This window comes from Lichenostomus cassidix, chromosome 3, assembly GCF_008360975.1.
Source record: "Lichenostomus cassidix isolate B80296 chromosome 3, HeHo_3.0, whole genome shotgun sequence".
Lineage (NCBI taxonomy): Eukaryota > Metazoa > Chordata > Aves > Passeriformes > Meliphagidae > Lichenostomus > Lichenostomus cassidix.
This window is the reverse complement of record NC_139483.1, coordinates 75,871,072-75,895,505: the sequence shown is the minus strand read 5'-3', so window position 1 is coordinate 75,895,505 and position 24,434 is coordinate 75,871,072. Positions and strand designations below refer to the sequence as shown.

The 24,434-nt window shown below is 39.5% G+C and overlaps 1 protein-coding gene and 1 long non-coding RNA gene across 10 annotated transcripts in view; one reads left to right on the top strand and one right to left on the bottom strand.

Moving 5' to 3' along the window:
* MAP3K7 (mitogen-activated protein kinase kinase kinase 7) overlaps window positions 1–14,263 on the bottom strand; it is a 48,119-nt gene extending 33,856 nt beyond the window's left edge. For 2 of the 9 annotated variants that reach the window (XM_085056329.1, XM_085056330.1), the window contains exons 1-3: window positions 13,621–14,255; window positions 2,328–2,438; window positions 653–718 (exon numbers count right to left, since the gene is read on the bottom strand). In XM_085056329.1, the coding sequence (XP_084912455.1) occupies window positions 653–718; window positions 2,328–2,438; window positions 13,621–13,710 (267 nt within the window). In that variant the 5' untranslated portion in view covers window positions 13,711–14,255. Of the gene's footprint in view, window positions 1–652; window positions 719–2,327; window positions 2,439–13,620 lie in introns of those variants that run through there. The other 7 variants (XM_085056332.1, XM_085056334.1, XM_085056337.1 and 4 more) reach the window with 6 other exon arrangements.
* LOC146440011 (uncharacterized) overlaps window positions 13,135–24,434 on the top strand; it is a 56,119-nt gene continuing 44,819 nt past the window's right edge. Inside the window, exon 1 of the long non-coding RNA XR_014851007.1 lies at window positions 13,135–13,433. This is a non-coding gene — a long non-coding RNA (uncharacterized LOC146440011). The remainder of the gene's footprint in view (window positions 13,434–24,434) is intronic.

Here is a 24,434-nt window from a genome sequence, read left to right as displayed (position 1 = left end):
CAAATACTGTCTTCAAACTGCAGTTCACTGTCCTTTACTTTTTTCCTTTAGCAGCTTACAAAAAAATTAAATACCATATCAAAAGAATTTCACTAGTACTAAGAAAAGAAAGGGATGCAGCATTATTTTAAGCAATTAAATAGCCCATACAAGAATTAGAGAAGGATACATCTCTCCTGTCACAGTACTCGCTTTTCTGCTTTAAGAATTTGTGGGACTGTTTGCAGCTGGGGCAGGAAGCAAGCAAATTCTGAAAATTTCATGTATGAAAATAGGAACTGACTTACAAGCTATAATCATGTCTTGCTAACGCTTTACTTTTTGCATTGTTGATTTGCAATTAATAGGACTGTAGATATGAATGTAACTACATCTGTAACAAACCAGATGCCATTTTGACAAACTGAAGTATAACCGGTGTTTAGAAATAGCTTTGGGATGCTCTTGAAAGAATTTATTTTTCACAGCAGAAGAAGGAAAAAACAAATACCTGTAAATATTAACCAGCCTACATATCTGTAGCCTTATTATGGCTAAAACATAAAAAATACACAAAATATACATTTTTAATATGAAATACACATTCTGTGCATTGATGCATGCATATGTTAAGCTGGTCACCTTCTGTCATACTGACAGAGCTATAACTTACTGGGTTTAGACAGGCTCCATATAACTTGACGATATTGGGATGGTTTACTCGTGACAGTTGTCGAAGCTGTAATACAAATCACACAATTTTAAACCACACGAAAAAAAGGCTACTGCTTTATTTTCATAGCTATAAATAATACACCACAACAGCAAGTACAATTTTCTATGTCTGCATAAACCCAGACAGTGATTTTAGGAATTACAAGACTGATGTCCCTCTCTGCATTTTAATTTATGCTATCAGGTTTGTGTCAAACTGGAATTGTGTTTTAAAAGAAAGTTTGAAGAAATTATATTTAAAAAAGTATGGTTTTCAGGTTGTAGTAAAGTCACTCAAGTCACAAGCACTGCGCAACTATGAGCTCTTATACATTTGGTGCTCTTCCTAGAGCTTTCAATTTTGGACTGTATAAAAACTGTATGACTACAAAAAAAAAAATCAGAATCATACTGGCTGTTTTCACAATATAGAAGATTAATGTTGTAAAATCCCCAAGCCCACAACCTTATAAAATCATGTAATATTAAAATGACATAGTTCCAAGAACCTACTACTGTTTGTACTGACAACTGCACTATTTTGCATTGGTTTTTTTGTGCAAGTACACAGTACAAGCAAGCAAAATTGAATTTTTTTTCCCTTTACACAGACTTCTAAAGTAGTTTATGCTGTCCGTGGAGCAAATGCTATTTTTTCTATACACTTCAGAACATCTTAAAAATGAGAATGAAATATTTCAACTGATGCTTGCACTGTCCAGGGTTTTCTAAATACCAGTAATTACTGACGCATTTCTGGGATTATTGACTCAGATCTTTTTCTAACACAAAAATCCCAAGAGACTGATCAATCTACTCAGTATTAACCCAGACTGAGATTAATAACCTTAAAAACTTTCCATGGTAATGAACAACACATGAATGTTTACAGAGCGGCCTATTACAAACATGCCCTTTTTCAGCCCTTTAGTGTGTTACATTTTACTAGAGTTAGTTCTAAATTTAAGAGATTTATAATATATTTGGTGTATCTTGAACATCCTAAACTATAACTGAATAAATACTAAGTAGCACGTTACAATATATCTCATTTAAATTAAGCCTTCCATTCTAGAAAATATGCGTCTTGGGAAGTTTGTCAGTATATCTGAACTACTCAAGATATTTTTGAAGAAGCAGGCATTGAATGAAAACAGTGATTGCCTTTAAAGGAGTTACAGGTAGCAATATACTTATATGTAAGAAAAAACAAATCAAATTATTAGAATTGCTGAAAAAACTCAGAAACAGTTTCAAATATCAGCCTGATCATACTGAAGAACCTATGCTATAGCCCCTGCAAGTGTTAATCAGCTCCAAGACTTTGGTGGGCACTCCAGCTGCACCCTGACTTCAGACTGGGACAAAATCTAGGAACTGTTATTTCCCAAATTGTGTGCCCTCCTCTTTCCCACACTCTTGCCTTCCAGTTTTTATGAGAAGCAAACTAAAGGAGCTGCAATGTGCTTTGACACATCTCCTATTCTGCAAGACAAGGGTCCAGGTCTGAACTGGGTACCACAGGCAGCATTTATCTTGTGATGAAGACATAGCTTTTAGTACACTAAATGCACCCATGAATTTAAGGAAATAAGCTCTACCAAACCTCATATTTTCCATCAAACTTACTGTACCTCTACAATGAAGGCTTTTCTTTCAGATTCACTTTCTATCTGTTTAATGGCTACATCTTTAGCTCGCCATTTTGCCTTGCAGACCACACCAAAGGCTCCTCTTCCAACAACCTAGAACAAAATATAAAACACTAGAGTTAAAACTTGAAATTGTTTCATTTGCTGTGCAGGACTTGACAAACAGAAAAAAAAAATAGTTTAGAAAACAGGCTTGAATTTTGCAGTAGGAATTGAACACTACGTCATCAAAACATAATTGGTCTTAGCAAAGCTTCCTCAAGAGATCATTTACAGAACTGGAAAACACACATACAAAACATTTCACTAATAATGTGCAGTAACAGTATTTCAGGAAAGTATAATCTCAATTATTTTGAACAAGATTTGCTCAGAAGAAAGAGAAATGAGAACAATTTTTTTTTTTAGGTTTCGCGTGTGAAATTATATCTATCTGCTGTGTTTGTTTATTCTTGCTAAGAACATGAATTCAAACTTCTGAAATTTAAATGCATACACAAACAACTGCACAGGACCATGATGAAATCAGGATGAGATGTTCAGTGTGCTCAAAGTTAGCAATTTTTTCTCTCACAGATGACTCAAGTGTGTGATAGCAGCAAATTCTCCTGCAAGCCCTCCAAAGAAGCCCAGTGTCTATAAACTAAGCTTTCTCTATTTCTGTTGAAATCTGCTATCTTATTTAGAATTAACATTGCCTAAAAATATGAAAAAAACAACCCCAGACAAGAGTCTAAACTCTTCTCTGTAACTTCACAAAAGCAGTAGTAGCAGCTTCTGCATACTATAGTGTTTGAGTAATCCTTTAACCTTTGCTGTGAAGAAGCTCTAATACCACCATTATTTAGAGCAGCTCTTTGAAACCAAGCATGGAAATGAAAGCAGGATAGTGAGAAGGTCACTTTCAGTTAATGGTGAGTAATTTTATATTGAAATGATGTTAAATCGGAATTTTACTTCTTTAATTGCTCTTCAGAGGCAAAATGGCAACACACAGGAATAATAACAAAACATGCATATGAGATGTAAAATTGAAATGAAGGTGTTGCCAAAACAGTGAGTGCAGCTGCTATGGGAAAGCACAGACAAGTGAGCTGTTACTCATATGCTCGAAGAAAAGTGGTGAGGAGGAAGAAATGTAAAGCATACAAAGGCAAGAAGCAGCTAGGGAAAAGGAGCTCCTCCAAATCAAAAAAAAATGCAAGGCAAGGCAGATGAGAAGGAGGAGAGGGGAAGAGAAACAAGGGGCTGAGAACTATTTATGTAACCGATTCTTGGGTTAGGGTGTTATTACATGCTTTCCAAATAAACAAATAGTGAAATTGATTTCCCCTGGGAATGGGGTCGAAAAGGCTGCAGGTGCATAACTCAAGACCTGTTAAACTGTCATGATAGATATGAGGAAGTCTGCAATCCAGACCCCAATCTGAAGAGATGAAAAACATAAATTAAAAACCCCATCAAGATCTTGCATTAAGAAAGATCAACTAAAGGAAATTATGCTAAATATTTTTGATATGTGTGGATGTGAGAGACAGCTGCCCATGACAGCCATGGTGATCAATGGCACTTTCTTCTTCTGGTTTTCTTACTACATTAAGAAGTCTTTTTCTCTTTTACATTACAGCTTGCACTTAGACTTCCAGGAGTTCCTGCCTTCTCACCTTTACCCTCCACAACAGTGGTTCACAGACTGAATCTGCCATAAGATGTTCCCAGGAGATGCACAGAACATGCCTAATTTTGCTCCATTTAGGAACAGAACCTGTTGATAGTAACCCCTCCTCCAGCCAAAGTGCAGGGCCTTGGCTCTTGTCCTGACATAACACAAACTATTTTCTTGCATTCCACAAGTGAGGTTGGAAACACCAAGCTATATGAATGATAGCTGAGCAGCCCACAAAAATAGTACATATAAACAAATTGGAAACAGTGAGTCACTGGAAGACATAAAAGTCCCAAACAGTCTTAGTTGTTGTTTCCTTTCTCAGACCATGTTTTGAATAAAACTGCCCATTTTCTTGGGATTGGCAGGCTCCCCATCTTCTACTGCCACAAAAGTTATCCAGTACAATGCCTCTACCTACCTTGCACAGCACATAACTAGAGTAAGAAAAATCACATCAGTCAGTGTGTGCCATAAATCCGCATTTCAAAGAAGTACCCTTTAGTGAGCACCTAAAAATCCACCATGCAAGCACATGCAGCTCAGCAGCCTGATCACACCAGGGAAATACTGAGGACAGTTAATGAAAGAAGGATGCCACAGAGCAGCTTGTGCAGGATGAAGTGCATTGGCAGCAGCAATACAGCTCCAGAGCTGCTGCTCCCCTACGCTGTGAAGGAGCCCCAAGAGGGTTACCCAAACGAGTGTGAAGAACTCTCCCCTCCACTTGGGGGAAAGGAGGTGGGCATATAATGAATTCTCCTAGGCGGATGCAATTTGCCTTAAGGTGCAAGCCTCTGTGAGACCCCTTTTAGAAGGTTTCTTAATATACCTTTTCTCATAACCTTTCACAGTTTTCGACTACAATTCTGTTATATTTAATCCAGTGACAGAAACAAAAAGAGCTATTTGAAAACAGTGCATATGCCTCAGTTAAAAGATTGGTCTCAAAATTTAATGAGGTAATTTGACGTTTTTTTACTTAGCCTGAATCACTTACAACAGTATTTGATGGGTCAGGCTTACTTTTTTCTGGCTAGTCATATCTTTCCTTTGTGAAAAGATTTGTATATATCCATACGTACAAACATGCTACATGTGTTATGTATTTGATTTTAATATTATGATTATGCAATATATGCTACACATACTTTTATATATTAAATATATTTATATTTCACATCTGTAACAAAAAAAAGAAAGCCCACATATCTCTTACATTTGATTCCACATGGTCAAATTCAGTTCATAACTCAATATAAATGCATACTGTTCAACTGCAGATAAATCCATGACTATTTGCAAGTTTCCTCCTCAGAACTGGTACATGTATTTACAGTTCATATACTAAAAAAATCATTATTTTTCATTGTTGTTGTATTTTTAAACGTTACTATTAAATGAAGAAACTAACAAAACCAAGTATACTGCCCAGTGTAATGTTTTACATTGTGCCATGAATGTCACAATACTTGGGTTTTAGTTGAAAAGTGGAATAAATTCCAAGAATCAGATGCATTTTAAGAAGTGCCACAGATGACTGGAAAAAAAATAATAAAAAATAAAATCAGTGTCAAGCACCAAGAGGAAGAGTTTACGAGGCAACCTAAACCTTAATTACATAATAAAAGCTGTGAGACCGTCAGGTATGTAAATTTTATTGTTGGTGAAAATAGTTTGATAAATGATTATGCAGACAAGGTTTCATAACAATTTATCAGTGACTTAGTGCCTGCTTAGGCAGAGGGTTGAACTTGAGAAGAGGACATGAATGCAGTGAATATTTACCTAGGATACAGGGAAAACAGAAGAGCTGATCCTCCATTAGAGCAGCTCAGGCTCTTGGATAGGACATGAAAGGAGCAACAACCATCAGAAACAATGACAGATCTGGTACAAACTGAAGTTTACCATTTGTGAAAACTCAGTATGTTTTTCCTACTTAATCTGGAAAATGTACCTTACTCATAGCAAAAAAACCCTTTATAATCGACAAAATGTAGCTTGTGGTGGAGTCCATTTACATATAATTTTCTTCCCTTGAACTTATTCTTTAATGGAGGAAGTCTTAGATTTTGTCAGAACTGTTTAAACACTATGTAGTTTCCTTCAGCACTGTGTGCTGCAACTAAGTAACTTAATAGCACAAGAGGGAGGCACTGTCTGAACTTTAGTTTCTTCATGCTCATTCCTTCCTGTCCCCTGCTGTTGGTGCCACACCATATGTTTGGGCAATAGCGCATATTCGGAATTATACAAAGCACAGTTAATGGAATTATTGACACAACAAATCAATAAACAGCAGTTGATCTGAAGCACTGTGCATGTTTGGAAAATGATCTAAAAATAAACACATTCTTGTGGTAAAAGATTTTGTTCCTCTAAATATCTTCTAGGAGATAAAAAGGAAAATATAGGGCAGATGAGACATTTAGAAAGAGAATAAGAAGTGTGCTTCTGCCTTTCCCAGAGAAGAGAATTAAGTTTGTCAAAAACCACGTGGTACATGACACAAAACCATTTTAAACTGGGAGTAATACTTAGAGATCTTTAAAGATTGAAAAGTGTATTAAAATTTATTCTTCTACCTATAAAATTCATACCAGTAAAAAGTTACATTTTACTGTGTGACAAAGTGACATGGTGAAGGACAGTGTCACTTGCATGTTTTCCAGATAATGTATTTAGAGTCTTATTTAAAGAATATGAACCATACAAGAGCCCTGGAACAAGCATTACCTCCGTCTCTGTGTACAAATAGTATCAAATGCTGTACATAAACAAAGATACATGATACTGACTTGTAAGTATGTAGACTATACTGACTGGTAAGTTATGTAGACTAGAAATCATGCAGGAAATAGAGACTGCAAATATGTTAAGACCTTAAGGATGCATTTTGTCCTAAGGGATGTGACCGATAATTTCCCCTCCCCCAGTAAAACAAGAAAAATGCATCTCTGTTTATTCGGATGCACCATAAACCCCTAACAAATGTAAAAAATTTGGAAGAATTAATTTCAACTTTGCATTAACTGCACAGGTTTTCTATTAACTTAAAATCATTAAAATGCAAAGTTTTCATCTCTTTCCATAAAGTTTCCATGTAAGGTAGTTCTGCTTGCTGGATACCTAGTGCTTTTCTTTCTAAAAAAAACTTACTGGATATATAAGACAGCAATAAAATATAATAGCTCCGTGGTTAGCAGATGTAGTATTCTTTGGAGAACTGACTTCATAATTTGCAGTATCTACTGCATGACATGCTTGTTTACGATTTTGGGAAGCAAGACAAGCAGTTACAAAAATTCAACAACAGAAACACAACAAAACCTGTGCTTCCAAACTGACAGCAGGCTTTAAGTTATCTCTAATATCTATGTCACTTTGTTTACTGGTATATTTGGAAATGAAACGGTATATATGCAAACTGAACTTTTGGATCTCTCAAGGTTCAGACACTATGCAAGACAGAGTGAAAAAAAAAAGAAATGTTCTATAATGCTTTGTAAAAGCACAAAAAATAATCACACTTTTAAATTCAGGGCTTCTACTCCCTCTCTCTACCAGAGCTCCAGCAGTACCAATAAAGTATAATAATATTTTCAGTTTCTCAAATATCTGCCTGTATGACACATGGAACATAAATAATAATAAAAAAAAAGTGCCAAAAGAAGCCATGAACAACAGTTTACAGCTTCTAAAAATACATGCCAACACTTTGTATCATTCATTCAACTAGCCTCAAATTCCAGCTTTGGTTCCTGTGTGTGCTATGCTTTATTAAGTAGGTTGAAGCAAATCGGCCTCGTGCCACAAATGACTGTGGCCAATACCCTGGAAGCACTTTTAGGAAGGAGTTCAGATCTATCTGCCAATTCTTACAGCTATGTCCTTTGACTGGTTAATTTTATTTGTACTAGTGTCAGCCTAGCTCTAAATGTTGCTTTTCCTTTCTGGGATTCATACAGCAACGAAGAAACCTCCAAATCCTCTCTACTCCCCCGCCCCTCAAACCCTTGCAAACAATCCTACTAATTTTAAGTAAAATATATAATTCTTTAGATTTAGTTTCCAAGTTTCAACTTAAAAGTTATGCAAAACACAGTAGGAAAAAAGTATTTCATCCTGAAGGAAATTGGTTATTAAAGTCAACTTAGATTCTTAATAAATATTAGGCAAGTTCTGCTTGACACAAACTCATACATTCGGTCCCTATCCAGGGTTTCATCTGTTAGATCTGTATAACACTGTGCAGTTTTCACTGAGTGATTTCTCCATTAGAATTTAGTTCTGTTTTAAGAACTAATCCTCTTTTCAGCTTCTTCAGAACATGTTTATGAATAATCAAAGTATAATCTTATATGTTCCTGAAATAATAGAATCATAGAATGGTTTGGGTTGGAAGGGACTTTAAAGCTTATTTAGTTCCAACCTCTCTGCCATGGGCAGGGACACACTGCAGCAGACCAGTGTACTCAGAGCCCCATCCAGCCCGGTCTTGAAAATTATGTTTCCAGAAATTCTTCCTTTGTTCTGAACATGCAATGAACGTTCTCTGCATTTTGATAGCTCAAGCCATTCCAAGAAATGCGTGCATCTCAAAGATAACAGTTTATCAAGGTATACTTTCATTTTGGCTTATTACATACTGAAAAGCTTTTATGCACTAATAGGGTTTTATACATCTGTCTCGAGAACTGAACCCATTTTAATTACCAGCAATTTAAAAACATTAACAAAAACAACTGATGTTCTAGTATGAATCAATTTGTTCTGTTAGAGCAGCCCAGAGAGTGGATTATTGTTTCAGAAACAAAATGTTGGGTAATGAGGCACTCAGGGTGCAGGACTCCAACACTAGCTGGGCTTCCTGGGCTGGCACTGTCTAAAATTACTGGTCTTTGGAAAAAGAAAACCAAACCAAACTGAAAAAACAAACAAATATTCTGCAGCCAGTAAAATACTGCTACAATCCACTGGGTGGAACAAATAAGGGACATGTGGAAATCACTCTGTTGTTTCAGTTTTTTTCTTAGGGAAAGGTATTAGACATAGAACTCTATTATTATCTCATAAATATGAGATCTTGCTTTCATCACTGGAACAGGAAGATCTGTGAGATTTCTTTCCCATGTGTTCTTTACGAGAGTGAAGTATGAGTCTATTGCACACAAACTGATCCATTGAATATAACTGCGAGTGTGGAAATGAGTGTAAAGTGTCACATTAACAGTTTAACTAGCTTCTTAGCCATCTTCTAACTCACTGCACAGTAAATTTCATCCACATGGAAGTGATGTTGCATAACTTCCACCATAAATTCACACCCCACCTGACACTTCAGCTATTTTCTTATGTAGATGAATGAAGAGAATCTTCCATTGGTGTAACTAAACTAAATAGTTATTTGAATTAATTAAAAAACATATTTAGAGTAAAATCAGAGAAAATACTGGCATATGTTTTCACCATGAACTTATTTTTGGTCTTTGTTTTTGAATACCTTGCTTGGCATTTTGAAGTCTTACTGAAAAAAAGCTGAGAAATTCGACTGACTTCAAATGGATTTTTAACAACCACCCTTAGCTCTTGAGAACCAATCTTTCTGTACTCATGTCAGCATCCAGGATGCTGTTCAGATCTCAAATCACATCTGGTTCTTGCCCAAATTTCTTCCAGTTTTTCAGACTGGTACTCTACCACTGGAGATGATTCCCCAGGACACAGAAACAATGGAGGTAGTAACAGCTTCATGTTCGACAGCAGCTTACACAAATCTGCTTTACCTTGTAATGTACATAATCAGTCACTGCACCTCACTAACTTTTTAAAAGTTAACTATATAAAGTGGAGCAAAACCCAGTTGCCTTGCTGTAGTGCTCACTCTCTTGCCTCTGAACTGCTCTGCTCCAGAATTGGAAGGAATACATGTAGCTCACCACACTACTCATTTAATGAAATCATTCAACTATTTCAAAAATATCTAAGATAGGTACCATAAATTGCATCTCCTTAGTTGCTAGGACCTTAAATAAATTTTCTAAAATTATTATTTATAAAACTTACCTCTATCTCAAAGAAAATATTGCCCTGATTGTCTTAGAATTAACTACTGTTGCCCAAATAGATTGTTGAAAATAAACTTCACTGTGAACTGCAATATAACAGAAGAGCATTAAACAACAGTTTTCAAATAATTTATACTTTCAGACTGACCAAAAGTAACTGGGAACTATGCAAATATGGCATTAGTTTTCTAACCTGACTACATCAGGCAGTGACTGGGCAGGGCCACAGTATACATGACCAGACATGTACCTTTGGCTGTGTGATCCAAGGCATACACACATCATGTGATGAAGAGGTCTGTGTTTTGGTCATGTATGGGACTGTTATCCTGTTACATGATGGAGGACGGCCTGTGGAATTTTCAGGAAAGAGTGGCAGGGAGAAGGCTGCCAGAACAATTGAAAACTAAAGTCTGTTTATTGCTTAGATGTGGAAGCTCCTCTGGGAAGAAAAGACAGGAGTGTTTAGGCTAGATTTAAATAAGAGATTTTAAAATAAGGCTATTAGGCTTTTAATTGTTAACTTGATTTCAATTTATTTGTCCAGTTTCTAATGATTTGTCTATTTAATACCTAAAAATTTAATAAAGGACATTTGCACAATCAAAACCTTGTATGGTAAAATAGAGACCATTTCTGTTGAACACAGGTTTTATATTGTTTTTCCCCTTCTAGTTTTGAAGATGCTCCTGCTGTGTCCCATCAATTTTGATTTGACTCCAATTCTTTCATATGAATTGCCTCTCTATTTTACTTTATTCTAAGCACTTGGAATAACAAAAAGGCAGCCTTAAGCTGGAGAGGTATTTGATGCATGGGAAATAACACTCAAGAAGAGTTAGGCATGTGCACGGTAGCTAAAGCAAAATATGGTATATTTTTTGTTTTTATCCAGTAGAGTTCAGACAAATCTAAATTAAAGTACACTTATAGATCTCACAATTATTAGCAAGGTCTCTGGGCCTGCAAGTATTCCAGAACTTCAATATCTATTAATAAACCAGTGGCAGAGTGGGACTGCTATCTGCTGACAAAACAGCCTTGATAATACAACAGTAAAGCTATGATTATAAAAGCATTTGAGTTTCCAGTGTAGATCTCTTAACACTCCATTTTGAAACATTTGAAGTTTGCCAAGCATAAATATGACCATTTTGAGATATTACAGTCACTTAAAATCCTTGAAAACTTCTGAGCCTAAAGTGAGAGCACAGAAAATGCTCAATAAGGATGTGTGTTTTGTCACGACTACAAAGTTGACTGTTTGTGCTGGAACTGCATCATGAGTAAGAGGTCAACACTCACAGCTGAGAAAAGCAAGGTCTAAGCATGGTCACCAATTGTTGTCAACCATGTCATGGTCACCACATGCTTTTATTGTAAAGTAGGTCTTATTTCTTCTTCTATGTAATGACATTTAGACTGTGTTCAGCCCTAGAGTATCCCCATTGCCTGTAAGAACTTCTGGTAGGACAGGTACACTCAAAACGCTATGCCAGTTGTCATCAGGTTTTTTCATGGAGACAACGCTTTATCGGAGTTCTACTGCTTATACCACGAGTTTTGTCATCTCTGACAAAGATACTGTGATGAGAATAATGCAACAACTGCATTAAACAAATTCATACTTAGGCATTGTCTCTAGATACATTTTTGCGCACAGTCCTGTTTCTGCAAGTGCCAGGCATGTGTATGGGACACAGACCGGCTCTGAGCACTAACATTATAATGGGAACTCTAGTTACAACAATTACACACTATGCAGCTCCACATTTCCTATATGTAAAATAGCAATATAATCCTTGCTAACAACCTCCCCAAGGGTGTTGTGAGGATTAAAGATTTATACAGCACTTGGTTCATTCAAAGTGCTATGTCTAACACAGCAGATGTGCTTCTCACTTCTATGAGCCATCACTGGACACCTTTTTATGATGGATAAATTCCTACCCACTTAAACTTTCTTCATGGGGTGAGAAACGCCATTACTCCCAAAACATGTGATTTGATCCCTCGCTATTAGTAAGTGTTGCAAACCCAGCAAAAGTACCTTCATTTCAGAACAGTTACATGCATAAAGGGAAGTGGAACAATTAGATGCACAGAAACAAAAATCTTCATGATTGCCACATTCATAGAAAGAGACAAAGGCAATCATTTGAAAGATACTGTTTTCTGAAAATTTCCAGTGCCTGCTATGGTGAAAAAAAAATTACCACAGTACTACCTGACCACAGCAGAAAGTGCCCTGGTGTTCTATGGAAACACAGTAGATTTTAACAGTTTTGTGAAGCTTTGTGAACTCTCTCCAGGTGACCCAAGCCCTGTATGTTGAATTATGAACAAACCAGTATCTAGCAAACTACTCTAAAAACCTGAGACACAGGCTGTCATGCCTATAAAACCTACTACACAAAACTAATCGACTTCCACACAAACTTCTCAAGAAAAAGAGGGTAGTCATTACTGAAAAAGAAAGATGTTAACCTACAAATAAAAGCAGAGATTGTTCCAGTAGCGTTGTATGCCTGTTAGGTCCAGACTCTACGAGTTGGCCTCATCAAATTCGTTATGGATCTATGTGAAGCAACTTCATTACTGTAGAGAATTTAGCAGGGGAGGAAGGAAAAAAATCAACAGTAGCAATATTTTTGTGCGGTTCTGAGAGTTAAATAACATTATAGTACATAGATACTACTGTGCCCATTATTAAAGCACACAAGCTATCCTAGATCACACTCACCCTACTTTCATAGGAACCCCAGACAGATGAAAGGTGCATCTGAAATAACTTTCCACAGAAGAAAAACTTTTTTTCCAATTATGTTATATAATAACTGAATGTCACTTCCTGGGCAACAGGAATTGGTCATGGGCAACATGCATTGGTCACAAATGAAAGATTACACATCCATGAGTGCAACATCACTAGCCTATGTTAAGAAAAAAAAACCCAACAAACTGTTTATCCTTACAGCTCATAGAGCTGTAAATTTAGCAAATCATTAAGAGTGGTATGATCATTATATATGCAATGGCTCACCTTTGGCAGAAGGTGAAAGCAGGGGCATAGAGAAATAGAGATCCGAAAGAAACATTAGACTTAACAGTTCCCTCTTGTGACAACGCTTGACAACTATGTTTGCTACCCATACCAAAGTGGGTGGCAAAATGGGAGAAGAAACTTTAAAGTCCTGATTAAATCTATCCCGTTTAAATAAAACTCCACAGTAAAGCATCCAGCAGCCGGGCCGGCAGAAGTAAGCTGGCACCTCCGCTCCCAGCCAGACCGCCTTTGTTCGCTGGTGCCAGCCGCTGCAGCATCCACGGGAGCACGGAGCCCCCGGCCAGGTACACCGGAGGGTCCCGGCGCTCCGCAGCACCCGGGAAGTGTCGGCGGCGCCTTCCGCAGCGGACGGACGGACGGACGGCGCCGGGGAGGCGAAGCCCGGGGGCGCTCGGGGTCTGCGCGGCGGGGGCCAAGCCGGCCGCGCCCGGGGAGCGAGGGGGTGCGGGGCACGGCGGGACCCTCACTCACCTCTTCCACCTCGATCTCTTTGTAGTCGATTTCTTCGAAGTTGAGGACCGGGGGGTTTTCAATCATTTCAGCGGAGGCGGCAGCGGACATGCCTCCTCTTTCACCGCAGGGAGGAGAGGGGGCCAGGACTACGCGAGGGTCCGGCAGCAGGCAGCCGAGGGCCAGGGCCGGGGCTACGCGGGGCTCGGCGGCGGTTCCCGGCGCAGGTCGGGGCGGGCCTGGCCGAGGCGCCGCCGGGGCCGCATCCGCGGCGGCCTCGGGCCTCACTGGCGGCGGGCACAGGCCCCGGCGCCGCCGCTGCGCATCCCGCGCCCTCCCGCACCCCCGCGGGGCGCCGCGCTGACTCCCCTAGGCCGCGGCCTCTGCGCAGCTCGGGGCCGCCTCGGCCGCGCGTCCCCGGGCGAGAGAAGGCGGCGCCCCCGGGGCCGCAGCCGGGCTCCTCCGCCAGCCCCAGCGGCGGCAGCGGGAGAGGGGGCCGCGGCGGGGGGTGGGGGAGCCGTTCAGAGCCGCGCCGCGGCCGCCGCCGCTGACATCAGAGCCGCTTCCTGCTACCCCGGCCGAGGAGGGAGGGACGGAGTGAGAGAGTAAGGGAGGGAGGGAGCGCCGGGCGGGGGCGGGCAGGGAAGCGCCGGCAGCAGCAGCCTCTCGGGCGGCCGCGGCGGGGCCACGGCCTGGCGGCAGCACCGCCCCGCCCCGCCCCGCCCCGCCGCCCGCCGCCGCCAGGGGGAGCAGCCGCGGCCCAACGCCGGCCCCGCTTCCTGTTCCTGCCGCCGAGCGGAGCTGGCGGCGGGGAGCGACGGGGGGCGGCGGGGGGCGGCGGAGGGCGGCGGAGGGCGGCGAAGAGCCCCTCCCGGACTGGGGCTGGAGGGACAGAGTCCGGCGGGGCTCCCCGGCTTGGCGGTGGTGGCAACCGGGCACGGGACTGCGTATTACTGCCTTGCGAGTGCGGGGGCGCAGGCCTTTTCCATATATATATATATATGTATGTATATATATGCGCTTTCCCCCTATATATATGCATATATTTCTCCAGGGCAGGAGGTATTGTATGGGGTCTTGGGACGAGGGCAGCCCTTGTGCCCTTCAGCTGCGCTTTCTCAGGGGAAACCTGTGTGTAGGAGGGTGGCTGTGGAGTGGAGGGTAGTTGAGCAGTTCATGTAAACACAGTAATAAAGGCATAGAGCTCGGGGATGAATGTATACCTTAACCGCCCCCTCTCCAGGGGAGTCTCGACCCCCTCTTTCCCAGAGCTGCTCCTGCTTCTGCTTGTGGCTGGAGCACCCAGCCCATCAGCGTTTTGGTGGTAAATGTCTCAGGCTGACGCTTCAAGGCGGTCCACGGTGTAAAATCAGTGCTGAGATGAGTGAATAGAGCTGCTGTGTTCCACTGAAACAGCTGTGCTTCATTTTGATATGTTTAGCCTTGGGGCTATATATAAAAAGTTATGTTATTGTACAATTCTATTAATAGTGTGTAATTTTAGTAGATCTAGTAAGCTTTCCTAGGTCTTCCTATGCTAGCATGCTAGTGAATGTCTGTACCTCACAAGGAAGTCTCATAAATGTGTAAAGATCTGGTTTACAGAGCTAGCCTGGGAAAGCCACTTAAACAATTATCTGGGAAAGAAAATACCAAGAAGGAATGCAGGCAGTGACCTAATCTCATGGTGGCTCAGCTGTTAAAAAAGCCAAAGTGAAAGTACCTCTATCAGAGATGCTGCACTTTGTGACAGGTTGCCATTACGGGTTGTTTGCTCCCCTTCTGCATTTTTCTGTCAGCTTTTGGATTTGTCCAGGGTTTTCAGAAGTACAACAATCCAGAAATCCCAGACAAGCAGTCGCAGTACATATTGACTCTGTTGCATGCAAGATGAAACTTGTATGCAGAGCTGGTTGGGTCAGTGCAATTACATTACCCAAGCAATCTGTGTGTGCATGGGGAGCAGACTCGTATCCTGAATGTATTGAGCTTCTGTTGGTTTTTGATTTTCTGATATGGTTTGGTCTAGAAAGATCTAAAGAGTTTTCTGTTAGGCACGGGAAGTTTCCAAGCACCACAAAATCTGGCTAATATCTGCTTTATCCAGCAGTAGGGTTTTCCAGAGCCCCTACTTTCTCAGGTTGTTTATAACCTTGGATGTTCATACTGACCCTGGCACCTCCTTATATCCAGGGATGCATTTGATTTTCATTTTCTCAAAAGCCACCATTAGTGCACATCTTGGTCATGCTGTGACACAGTCATGAAGTACCGTGTTTATACCTGGACCTCACAACTTCTTAAAGGAAAGTATATCACTTTTGTGTAAGCAGCTGCTGCTGTCTCAGCTGCTGAGTGTGCAATATATTGATTATTGGAAGATGAAGAATATGGATTTCTGAGGTGTTGAGAAAACTGCAAGTCTGATGAAAACCAGACACCTTTCAGTCTGGTTCATACTTCTTCATAGTGGTTCATACTGGCTTCATACTGGTCGATGAATTGCTTCGGTTCTCTGAACACTTGTGGATCAAGACAAGGAATGCATTAAGTCAACTGAAGCCAAGAAAAAGCCGTGAATGAAAAAAAGCAGATGTGTGAAAATCAATCACTGCTGATCTTGATACATAGTTGCAATCATGAGCATGGTGTCAAGCCTAAAGCTTAAAATTTTGTTTCTTTTTTTGGACACATATGTTATGCATTGGGGAATGGGAACTACATCAGTGTTTTTTAGACAGATGACCGAATGGGTGGTTGTACTTTAGGGAGTGGCAGTTGGTGATCTCTGGTAAAAGTAACTGAATGTTTGGCTTTTTGTTATGTTTCACAGACCTTTCTTGAGGATATGTATGAAACAAGTGGCAGTTGCAGTCTTTTATATTTCAGTGGAGAGATTTTTCTGTTACTTTTGTTGTGTTTTGTTGATGAGTATTAAGAGAGCAGAGGAGAGCATTCCAATTATAGTTGATTGTAAGGTTCATTTCCTTTCAGAAATTGATGTAGAAATATGTATCTCAAAAATAATGAGCTCTTTCTTTGTGAAGGCAGAGTCATCATCATTATCAAAATCTCACTGCTGTGAAGATCAGGAGGGGTTTTAAGGATGTGGTAATTTTGATATTACTTTTTTTTTTCCTTCTTTCCTGACTGACACAGTCTTAATTAGCTATGATTAGCTATGTTGCAGACTGGGTATTGGTTGTGCAGCCCCCAAATACTTATTCAACAAATACAGGAGCAAAAAGAAAATAAAAGCTGCCCCTGCTGTGTTTATGTTGGAGAAAAGCTGCACTAGTGTTTGTAAGAAAATCCCAGAACCTGGGAAGCCCACATTCTGAGTCTCAGTCGCCTCTCTCTAACATTGGAAAGAGGTTACATTTTGGATACATTTTCATGAATGCAACTAAGGCACAGATACTTTATCCTAACTCCCCTTCATCCAGCTCCCTTAAAATTACTCTGACAGCAGGAGTTTTTGAAGAGGAGTGAACCAGCATTATTTCCCACTAAATTTAGAAAACAGCTAAGTGATTTCTTCTTTCAAAAGACTTTAACTCATGTTGTTTTTTTAGTTTATGACATTTCTTTAAAAGTTGGTTAAAATGTCACACTTAAAGTGATTGAAGATTGATACTACAAAAGAGTGGTGGACCATGTTGGATGGTAACTACAACTGGAATGCCTACAACAAAAAAGGTTCCCTTCTAGATTAAGCACAGGAATATGTTTATGCCAACACCGACTCTATTTTGGCCCAGTTAAATATTGTCCTATAAATATGAAGTTATGCCATTTTGGTTTGTGAGAACTCTCTGTGGTGAAAGATCTTGACTAAACCTTTATAACTGATTGTGAGTCATCAGCCTTATTGCACCTGTATGTTGGAAAGTATCTGGGTATTCTATTCATAGGCAACCTGCAGGGATAAAAAGGAGTGGAATTAGCCTGGATAACTGAGTGACAGGAACTGGTGGAGGAACTGTCTTGTGCATTGCCTTCCAAGTGTGAGGCCAGAGAAGGTTCCTGGTGACAGTAGTATGGGAGAACTCTGGAACACAGGTGCCCCACAAATTCAGGTCCCAGCTGGGAGGAGCCCCAGAGGAGCCTGCTGCTTGTTCCAGTGAAGGTACAGTGAAAATATCTCGTGAGGACAAATCACTGTGATGATATTGAAAGATTTCTGTTTGTCAGCATGGCAGAGTTGTTGCCTAATCCACTCTTCTCATGCAACTCCTTTGGCTTGTACATTAATATTTCCCAAGAGCAGGTTGCAATACTGTGTGTGTCAGATTCTACTTTGAATTGCAATGATTTCTTCAATTCTGTCTTGCATTAATGGTTTGCAAAGTTTTGGAAAGCAGCACAAGGGTGTCTTCTGCCAAACACTGAGGTAGCAGCCCTAGCATGCTTCATGTATTTTTACTGCTTCTTTTGCTTTCTGAGAAGACTTCCCCACAGGATGTAAAATCTAAATAGCTATTCATTCCTTCAGTGGTGGTGTTACTTATTATTTGTGATAAAATGCATATATTTAAAAAAACCAAACTAAATAAAGCCATTCAAAATAAATGTATGAACTGCTTTGCTAAATGCCAATCTCAGTTGTATGCAAGAAATTGTATTCATTCGGTCAAAGTTCTGTTGTATGAGTATTACAGAAACTCAAATGGTCATAATTGATTCCAAACCATATTTTACTTCCTAATGTGAGGCATGTTAGATCTCACAGAGTTTTCCAGCAGTCTAAAACACCAAAAGAGCCAGGAAAGACAAGTAATGCAACCACTGTGCAGAAAGGGCAAAGTAAAGGTGAGAGACTGTCTAGATGCAGTCCTGAAACCAAACACATTTCCTTGGTTGCAGCTATCAGCAGATGGGCTTGGCTAAGTGACCAGTGGGAAAAAGAATAACAAATTTAGCACAGAGAAGAAGGACACAGATGGCAGTAGACTGGCTGATGTTAAACAGAGAGGTCTAAAAGATATGGTACATGAAATTGCTAATAGACGGTGTGTTAGAGAAAGGTGTAAATGTTACTAGGTAACCATAAAGTAGCAAAGGTATTTTTGAAAGGTGCAAAAACTGATCCAGACATCTAACTCTCTTTTGTTCTGCTCTCAGCAGGCTTTAAAATAAAATGTGATGGAGAGAATAATAAAGAGCATGGAGGTAAATGGAATGAAATGTCACATCTTTTTAATCAAAGGTAGATTATCTCAGATTAACAAAAGATCATTTTTGATAAATTCAGTGATATTTTTAGGCAAGGGGAATGGGTAGAACTATTCTATCTTGAATGTATTTGATATATTGTCTTGTGGGAAATCATTAATTAAGCTGGACATGATAAGAATCATTAAAAGAACTGAAAGTGGGTAAGGACAGTAGGGGAGTAGTGAGGAGACAGTAGAGACTATCAAAGGGAAGTATTGGAATGAAGTTACTAATAGATTTTTTTCCAAGATTGAATTTTGAGAGGAAGCTTCTTAGTAATTTCATTAATGATGTTGGTAAGAGAATTAGGAATGTGACAGTGATTCTGAAGATACAAGTTTAGACAGCATAGTTAATGGAGAGAAGGATAAGAATATCAAATGGGAAAAAATAGATGACTCCAAGGATAGAAGAAATAAAGTGGCTAGTATTTAAAATATTAGAGTGCAAATTCGTGAATTAATTTGAGTACTCATAACGTCTTGTTATCCTGTAAAAGACTTGTGAGAAAGAGGTGAAGAAGATTACAACTTGCATGTTTTAACTCGTTTTCAGAGGACTTGTAGGTAATGCACCTAGAAAATGTGCAAGCTTATATACTCCGTATGATATATCCAATAAAGCTATGCAAGTTTAAGCAGACCTCATCTGAAAGGCTCTACCATGTTGGTATCTGCTTTCCAAGAAAAATGAATTGGGACCTAACCAGTTGCAGAGAAAAGCTACAAAGATGATCAAGATAAGAGAGGGCTTACCACAGAAGGGAATATGAAATAACTTGGCATGTTTAATCTTTTGAAACAAAGACAGAGAGTATGACAGATATATGTTGCCTCTGTTTAAAGAGATTGGAAAGATAAAGATATTCTGGAGGTAAATAGTACTGATGGAAAGTGATGTCCAAGTAAAAGGAAATGTCTTTTTGCACAAGAACCAGGTTAATGCATGCACATTGGAGACCTGTAAATATTCCTTGCAATTAATGCAAGTCACTTCACTGGATGGTCCTGATAAGGGAAATAATTTATTTGTCATAACTATCTGTGAAAGCAGAGAATTGTATTCATTGCCTAAGGAGGTATCTTCTACTCATATGTTGACCAAAAATGTGCTATTAAAAGTGTAAATAATGTAACAAATTCTTATAATGGTATTTCTTTACCGGAGTATAGATTGAAACAATCTGTATGTTCTTAAGATTAACTAAAAATTGCATTGAAGTATGTGAGTAGGGCTGTGTTGAAGTAGGAAGTGAAATTTGCAGGTAGGAGAAATTTTTGGGGTTTTATATCTTGGAGAAGTAATATCACTATCATATTTTAAAGCTTCTAACTCATGAATCAGAACAAGTGAAGGGAATTGTTGCAGGTATGATTTTTAAACAATATTGGGAAAAGGAGTTGACAGCCTTGGATGTTTTATACAAGACATACAAGTGAGTGGAGCATCACAAAACATGGGATCAGTGAACTGGAAGTAGGAGAGGAAACTGCTCATGACCTTCATCACATAATGAGGATAATGAGTAATGCAGTCTGAGAGCATACACACTAGGGCTTCTGTGTATGAGGAACTTCAAAGTTATTCTTCTCAAAGATCTGTTCTGCTATTTAAATGAGAAACAGGAATAGATGCTCTGTGTGCTTACTTTCTGGCTTCATACCAGCTAGAACTGACAGAAACAAGGAACATATAGAGCTCTCAGTCAAATGGAGAACTTGCCTATGAGGAAAGTCTGAATCAATTAGCTCTTTTCTCCCTAAGAAGAGAAAGCTTAAGAGAGAATCTCATCATAAGTATTCTAGTACTTAAAGGGCTTCTCCAGAGAGGAAGGAGTCTCTCTCTTCTTGGGGAAGAAAAGGTGCAATGGGTACTAGTTGTGCCCAGAGAGGTTTCATCTTGATACGAGAATTTTTTTACAGTGAGAATAACAATTGACCAGAACAATCTACTCATGTTCATGGTGAAGTTCTCTTCATGGGATGTTTTCAAGAAACGAGTGGACAGGCTGCTAAATAATCTCATCTAGCCTGGTGAAGAGAAAGGAAAATGAACTTGTGTAAAGAAAAATAAATACATAGTTCTCATGGTTTTGTGGTGGAAAACTCCAAACATAGCTTCAAAGCTAGCCTGAAATGGTAACTTCCAGACTTGCATATTTTTTATCTGAGAAAGTCTGTGAGTCTCCCAGACTGTGGGGCATACATGGCTAGTGGCACAGCAGGCAGTCCAAAATCAGTGTGCCTGGTGGTGGCATCTTCTAGAAAGATATCTACTTCTTGAATATGTGCCAGATCCACCCTGATGGGGACTGGGAATGTGGAGATTGAGTTTAGGGAATTTGCTTGATGCCATGACTTTAGGGTGTTGGTTCATGGAAGTGGAAAATATGCTGAGAGGGAGGCATAATTTTTTTCTGTCTATCTGGCAAACAAAATGCATGTTTGGAGAAGAGGGGTGCTGCCTCAGTAGGGAAGAGAACATGTGATCCCTAAAGAGCAGCTAGGTGTAGAGGCACTGTTCATGCATATGAATGGTCCCTGGCAATCAGACCTCAGTTGCTGGTACTGCCACCACTAAGGGCATCTGAGCTGACTGGTGTCCTGGACTAATGTATGTATTATAGGCCAGATCACATCATACAGTTCATATGTACGATGTACCACCCAGAGTGTATTGTCAGCATGCAAAAACAGGGAGAAAGTCTGTAATCTGTTATACATTAGCTTTCAGTTTATCTCATCAAAATGTGATCCCCTGAAAGTTAGATGGTTTCAAAGCACCTTCTTTGATCAGTAAGGAGAGGCAGACATCCTCAGAGGGCATGTCTTGCCAATATGTTTGGATATGATGAATTAGTCTTTGGAGATGTCTCTTTCTCTCTACTGCAAGCCTGTGTGACAAACTTCAATTAGACTCCTAGGACTTGGTTTAGCTTCCCACTAACAGTCATTTAGTGACTTGGGATTCTGTGATCTCTGCATGGGGCTGGTAAATGTGATGCAGATCATGATCTGAAGGTCCAGGAAGCATGTTCCAGGGAATCTGAGATGGTGTTAGATAAGTATGTATGGGCAACTGGACTGCTCACCCAATTTCTTAAAGTAAGGTGAGGGGAATCCCACTGCTGGGATCTGACCCCAGCCCAACTAAAGCCAGTATCAGTCTCACTAGAATATCTGTAGGTGGATGAATCCCAAAACTCCAGTTGTTTAAATGTCACAGCCTAGCTTTGTGTGAAAAGTAAACCTGAATACAATTTTGTTTAATTTCTTGTGAGTTTGTTCTTGTGCTGTTCCCATTAATGGCAGGTTTTCCACAGCAAGAAGGCAAGCAAGTTTAAACTTCATTTTTATATTGGAAGAAATTATAAAGTAGCCCAACAAAGTCCCCAAAAGAATACTCCCCCCACCCCACCTGTTGGTCAACACTCAAACAACTTGGGAAAGAAAGAACTAGCTGCTCTGCTGTATTAGGGGACATTAAGTTCAGAGACGCCTGTAAGAAGTTATATTTGAAAGGGTGAAAATTGCATTTAATACAGCTTTTAAAATATGATGTCTGGGCAACTATTTCTTCTGACAACCAGCAATTACTTAATCATACAAATTTCTTTCACAATGTGAAAGAAATGGAGAAAAACAGATGATAATTCCCTTTGAGGATTGAGGATTTGATAACCTTATTTCTTCAGATGTAGTCAGGAATATTACTGTCTCTAATATCTACATCAGTTGCAGAAAAGCAATAAAAAAAGTCATCTCAAAGATCCTGGCATTAGTTTATTTGTGTCATAGCCTTTAACTTATGAAGTGTTTTGTGTGGGTGGAATTTGACATGCCTGATGCAATTGTTCTCTTGATTTAGTATAACTAGAGAAATAAATTTGCAGCAAATGGAAGTCAAGTAAAGAATGCAAGCGAATGTGAAAGGAGACATTTCTCTTCCAGGAAGTTTTTACAGTAGACTTCTGAAAGATTTTATCTGGAACATGGATTCTTCAAAAAGAGTAACTTGACACTGGAAGAAATCATGCATCACATACATTGCTGATGTCTGGGTCTGTTTAATTTGTCTTAGTTATAATTTTATGTTTATATGATGGATATTTCCTGAAACTATGTAGTGGAAGAAGTCAATACTGAAACTGTTTTTATTTCCCCACCAGGTGGTACTGTGGTACTGACTATACAGCTCTTGTTTTGGCTATAGTTGATTTATAGCTGTACCCCCTTCTGCACAGGTTTTAAGGACAGATTTTTGTTTGCAAAGAAGAAAGTTTTGGAGTTAAAATAAAATTTCCCAGCAGAATGTTCTTAAGACTCTTTTTTTAATGTGTTTTTTTTCCAACATTTTTTCTCATTAAAAATATATGTTATTGCAAGTTGTGATTGTCAGAAAATCTCCATTATTGTTGTTTGGAGTTTTTCACCTTTCATTGCATTTTAAAAGATGTGATCACTCTGTTTCAGACCCCTCTGTTTTCAAACTAAAATAATAGCTCTTGTAAATTTGTTCAGAAATTAATCTAGTTTTTCCCCCTATAGTTACATGTAAGTAAGGAGGTACCTACAATTAATTGCAGACATGAAAATAAATTAAAAACATTAAGTATTTAGGAGAATGCAGTTTTTTCCTCCCTGGAAACAGACCTAACCACTGTCAAGTATAAGAACAAAACATAATTAATAGTTTAAATCAATCTCTGTGGCACTAATGGGGTTCTTCCAGGTGCTTCCAGAGATCTGTTTGATCTATTGTGAACAGCTCTATGTGTTTGCTCCCCACTGTCACATTTGACAACTTGCCTAATTTCCGTGGTCATGTCTATACTTCTATACTATTGTAGTTTATAGCTTATATTGGAAAGTGGAATAAGGCTAGGGGAGACACTTGAGCCCTGTTGTGGGTGTCTGCATGCTGCGAAATGGTCAGCATAGTCCTTGGCAGAGCTAAGGACTCCCCGGACAGAGTTAATCAGGGTTTGGCTGTAGCCTGTACTTCACATGGAAGAGAGTTCAGCTGTATTGATATATGCTGGGCAGGGATTATTGGTCTCAAGAGCAGAGGACAGGTCTTGGTCCATTTAGATCCAGAGAGTCATCCTTATGCTCAAAGCTAAGGATGTACTCAGGTAGGTTTTTTCTCAATTTTAGAAGCACAAACTGCTGTTTTTATGACTCAGCCTTTTCATCCATTGTGTTTCTCTGTGTGGCTGTTTTTATTCTCCCCATGTGCATGGATATACCATAGGCAGCTTGGTAAAGCAGGTACCCTACAGATGCTGATCGTAGGACCTATCAAGAGTCATGCACAATCTATACTTAAAAACAGGAGGGAACATCAAAAATGTTCAGTGGTCTATGCCTTACTTAGTGATATCTAATAGCTTTCGAAAAATAAGTTACTTAGTTTTCTCTGGATTTTATATATATTCATATATATACGAATGGAAGAAATACATTGGAGAGCTGAGTGAGGCTATTACCTTTTAAATCTTCCTTTCAGACATCCCACTCCAAGTTCTTGTGCTCCATGGCAGGCCAGGGACAACAAGGTACATCAGGAAAGTGACAGAGACCCCAAGCGAGTCCCAAATGAAGGGACTGCAAGAGTGT